At 31.9% G+C, this 5,437-nt stretch overlaps 1 protein-coding gene across 1 annotated transcript; it reads right to left on the reverse strand.

Moving 5' to 3' along the window:
• Window positions 1-1,845: 1,845 nt before the first annotated feature.
• Window positions 1,846-2,247, reverse strand: LOC107865414. The gene has a single exon (XM_016711684.2). The coding sequence runs from the start codon at window positions 2,245-2,247 to the stop codon at window positions 1,846-1,848; it is 402 nt and encodes a 133-aa protein (XP_016567170.2).
• Window positions 2,248-5,437: the final 3,190 nt, after the last annotated feature.

The following is a 5,437-nucleotide window of genomic DNA, read 5'->3' on the forward strand; positions in this document are numbered from 1 at the left end:
GAAATCACTCTATCTTGAAATTTTGTCAATTCACTTTCTAGGAAAAATTCTAACAAGGTACTTATGCTTTATGCAATGCTATAACAATAGAACGGGTTGTTATAGATTCTCACTAAAAATTTATAATGAGTCTTCAAGACAAGGCCAATTCGGACTAGCAGACACATTTGTAAAGCCACCTCACTATGCAAGAGATGAATACCAAAGAGAAATCAACGCATTTACTTTTGATCATGGAGAATTTTCTTGGATCTTGGAGACCTTGACAATGTTTAGTGGGAAGGTGAATCAAAATGAGAAAGAGTTTCTTATCCAGTTGAATCAAATTCTCAAGTCTCCTCCAATCCTAAAAGGCTCCAACTCAAAGAGATACATATAATTGTCATTCCCCCCGTGAATGATATCAATAATGCTTATATAGAAATTCAATTGGTATATATCTCAAAATTCAATTGGACCACTCAATCACAAAAGTATGTAACTATCTATATATGTACAATTAAAGGTAATGATTACAATTGAATGGGGTGAAATCATTTGTAATAATAAACTTTGGGAAAATCTTGTCTAAAAAATCCATGACATGGTGTTTCATGTTGTTTGAGCATTTCATCGATTTTTTTAAAAACCAACATTGAATATGAACATGAGAAGCCATCTGTTAAAATTTTTTAAATGTACAAATATTTTTGTACAGTTACACAAAGTATTTCATATTTAATATTTTGACTGAATGAACATACTTAGTTGAAGGCACAACCTATATTTGTGTTTATGAAAATATAAATTGATAGTTGACTGAAATTATGGCAATAAACATAGTTTAAAATAAAAGCTCTTTGATAAGGTGTCTCACCAATATTGTTTGTGATGATTTGATTGTGTCATTCAATAGGGTCTCATATTTTTATTAGTTAGTATTTTTTTCATATTTTTCTGCAACACCATTTGTGTAAATATCATTCTGTATCAAAATTGACATAAAATTAAGCAAATCTAAAATTGAGAGATCTTTTGTATGTATGTTTGTTGCATTTACTAATTATGTTTGATGTCATTATTGTTGTTCAAATGGTTGTGCAATGTAAGCTCGTCCATTTGTGGTGTTCAAGTTCTTGTAAGTAAGCTTTTACTCTAAGATAAATAGCATTCAATTCTTTCATATGTTGAATTCTTAAATAGTGTATGTTCTTGACAACACGTTGTATATGCCTTAAAAATAAGTTGCATGCTTTTTAAATGTACCCTTTGTTTCAATATTAAGAACAAGATTAGTAATGTAAAGAACAAAACAAGAGGAACAATAGAGGACAAACTAACAAGAGAGTAATATAAGATGAGTTTCTTCTTTCTTTCAAGTGTATCAAACATCTTCCTCAAGACCTCTATTTATAGTATTACAAAGAGGGACTTCAAGAGGTGTCATAAATATGGCATTAACTCATGAGAAGGTAGGGAAGAATATGGGGAGTGGATGAACAACGAGGAGGTAGTAGAGGTGTGGGAGTTACTAACTTAATGGAGGAATTACACCTACAAGTTATGGAGGAATTACACCAAGAAGTTATGAAGAAATTACACCAAGGATTTATGGACATCCACATTATTACAATCATTTAAAATACTCACCCTTGGATGTCCATTGATACAATATGCCTCGTTAAAACCTTACTAAGGAAAAATCCTATGGGAAAAAAATTCTAGTGAAGAAAAAAGAGTAACATATATTCTTATACGCATTGTTTATTACCTCGTTAGAAACCTTGCCCGAAAAACCCATTGGGACAAAAACTAGGCCAAGGAAAAAAGTGTGTTGCGCTTACTTTACTCCCCCTGATTCAAACATCATTTTATTTCTCGGAGACGATGCATCCCAATATTGAATACCAGCTTCTCAAATGTTGACATTAGTAATGCTATAGTGAATAGGTCTACCAAATCATCGGTAAAACGAATATGTTGAACGTCTATTTCACCTTTCTTGTCAAGATCATGAGTGAAAATTTTTGGTGAAATGTGTTTTGTTCCATCTCCTTTAATGTAACCTCCCTTCAACTGAGCTATACATGCAGCATTATCTTCATATAATGTAGTTGGAATATCCTTATTCAAAGGAAATCCACACATTTTCTGAATATGTTGAGTCATTGATCTTAACCAAACACACTCCCGGCTCGCTTCATGAACGGCAATGATTTCTGCATGATTTAAAGAAGTTAAGATAATGTTTGCTTCATTAAACGCCATGATATAGCTGTGCCACCATATGTAAGTAAATAACCCATTTGAGACCGAGCCTTATGTAGATTAGCTAAGTATCCTACATCTGCATAACCAATTATTTCTGACTTGGATTCATTAGAATAAAATAATCTCAAGTTGATAGTTCCTCGAAGATATCTGAACATATGCTTGATACCATTTCAATGTCTTTTAGTTAAGGAAGAGTTGAATCGTGCCAATAAACTTACTGCAAAACAAATATTTGGTTGAGTATTATTAGCAAAATACATTAGTGGCCCGATTGCACTAAGATATGGAGTTTCATCGCCAAGAAGCGCTTCATCATTTTCTTGAGGTCGAAATGGATTTTTGTTTATATCAAGCGACCTCACAATCATTGGGGTACTCAATTGATGTGATTTATCCATGTAAAATTGCTTTAAAAAATTTTTAGTGTACGTTAATTGATGGATAAATTTGTCAGATGCTTAATTTGTAGGCCGAGACAAAATTTTGTCTTTCCCAAATCTTTTATTTCAAATTCTTTATTCAAACACTCAACAGCTTTTGAAAGCTCTTTAGGAGTGCCAATGATATTCAAGTCATCAACATACACAACTATTATAGAAAATTCTGATCCAGACCTTCTTATAAAAACACAAGAATAAATAGGATCATTTTTGTACCCTTCTTTTAGCAAATATTCGCTAAGATGATTGTACCACATTTGCCCTGATTGTTTCAATTCATATAAGGATTTTTGAAGCTTTATTGGGCAAGTTTATTGCGAACTTTTATATGCTTCAAGTACTTTGAAGGCTTCTAAGATTTTCATAAAAATATTGTTGTCCAATGAGCCATATAAATAGTTCGTGACAACATCCATTAGGCTCATATCAAGCTTTTCATGAACTGCCAGATTTATTATATATCTAAAGGTAATTTCATCCACTACAGGAGAATATGTCTCCGCATAGTCAATGTCAGGCCTTTGCGGAAAATTCTTGTGCCACAAATCGTGTTTTATATCTTACGACTTCACCTTTTTCATTTCATTTTTGTACAAAAATCTATTTGTACCCCACTAGCTTGACACCTTAAGGTGTTCAGACTATTGGCCCAAAAACTTTATGTTTTTTAAGTGAAGTTCATTCCACTTGAATTGCATCCTTCCATTTTGGCCAATCATTTATCTATCTACATTCATTGATAGATTTTGGTTCTAAATCCTCATCTTGTTGCATTATTTCATTAGCAACATTGTAAGCAAAAATATTGTCAACCATAATATTATTTCAATTCCACTTGTTTCTCGTCAAGACATAACTTATTGAGATTTCTTTATTCTCATTAGTTTTAAGTATTTTAACCTCCTTAATGGTCTTGTCATTTGTTAGATCTCGAAGCTCTTTTTGAGTAATTGCTATCAAATCATGATCATTCTGATCATTTATTTCTTTTTTTTTTTGAGAATTTTTATTCTTGGGACCAATTGGTCTACCACGTTTCAAACGTGGATTAGACTCATTTGCATTGACCATTTGTCCTATTGGGACATCAACTCAAACTGGAGCATTCACAGCTAGAAGCTAAGATTTAGTAACCCTTGGAAGGTTAGTAAATGCATTTGGCAGCTGATTTGCAATATTTTGCAAGTAAATTATATTTTGAACCTCTTTCTCACATTGATTTGTTCGAGAATCCAAATAAGATAGTGATAATGCATTTCAATCTATCTCATATGTCAGCTGCTTATGTTCTCCCTCTAATATTGGGTATACTGATTTATCAAAATGACAATCAATAAATCTTACCATAAATAAATCTCCTGTCATAGGTTTCAAATATTTTATAATGAAAGAAGATTCATACCCAAAATATATCCCCAACCTTCTTTGGGGTCCCATCTTTGTGTGTTGTGGTAGAGAAATCGGCACATATACCACACACCCAAAAGTTCTAAGATGGGAAATTTTTGGTTCTTGACCAAAAGTCAAATGTAATGGAGAGAATTTATGATAACTGGTTGGCCTTATGCGCACAAGTGTTGTTACATACAAAATAGTATGCCCCCATGTTGAAACGGAAAGTTTTGTCCTCATTAACATCGATCTAGCTATCAATTGAAGATGTTTAATCAATGATTCTGCTAGACTATTTTGAGTATGAACATGAGCAACCAGATATTCAATTTTTATTCCATAGTTGGCATACAATAATCATTAAAGGACTGAGATGTAAACTCACCAGCATTACCAAGAAGAATAGTCTTTATCGCATAATCTAAAATTATGCTCTTAATCTTATTATTTGAGCCAACAATCTCGCAAAAGTCATGTTGCGGGTTGATAATAAGCACATGTGTGACCACCTTGTATATGTATCTATCAAGACCATATAATATTTGAAAGGTCTACATAAAGTGTAAATTGATCCACATATATCACCCTGTATACGTTTCATAAATACAGGGGATTCAATCCCAACCTTAGCTAGTGATGGTTTAATAATCAATTTTCCTTGAGAACAAGCAACATAAGAAAATTCCTTTGATTGAGGAATATTTTGATTCTTCAAAGTATGCCCATGTGAATTCTTAATAATTCTACATATCATATTGAAATCAGGATGGCCCAACCGGTCATGCCAAATGATAAAATCATTACGATCTATAAATCTTAATAGCATGCATTTCAATCATACAAATACTTGTATGATACAATCCAGAAGAAAGTGTAGGTAGTTTTTCATGCACAAATTTTTTTTCATCTTTTATTGTAGTAATATAAAGATATTCAATCCTTCCTTCAATTGCAGTCTCAATATTATAGTCATTTTGGCGAATAACCTTGAAACTTAACAAGTTTCTTTGAGAATTTCTACAATATAATGCATTATCAATGGCCAATATTGTTCTCCCAAGTAGTAATAAGGTCGCTCTTTCATATCCCTCAATTAACTATGTACTATCTAATATTGTATTAACATAGGCCATTTTCATAATTAAATTATAGAAATATTTATTTTCTCTTGATATAGTGTTAGTTGTAGCACTATCAAGAAGTCACATATCTCCATTACTCATCTTGGATTCAATTTAAGACTGAAAAAATTTTATTATCTTCACAAAATAAAAACACATGATAAGAAATGTGAAATCTCACACTCTTACAATAAAACTTAAATACTTATTTTTTTCTTGAAACGTGAAAAC

This window comes from Capsicum annuum, unplaced genomic scaffold, assembly GCF_002878395.1.
Source record: "Capsicum annuum cultivar UCD-10X-F1 unplaced genomic scaffold, UCD10Xv1.1 ctg82474, whole genome shotgun sequence".
NCBI classification, from domain to species: Eukaryota; Viridiplantae; Streptophyta; class Magnoliopsida; order Solanales; family Solanaceae; genus Capsicum; species Capsicum annuum.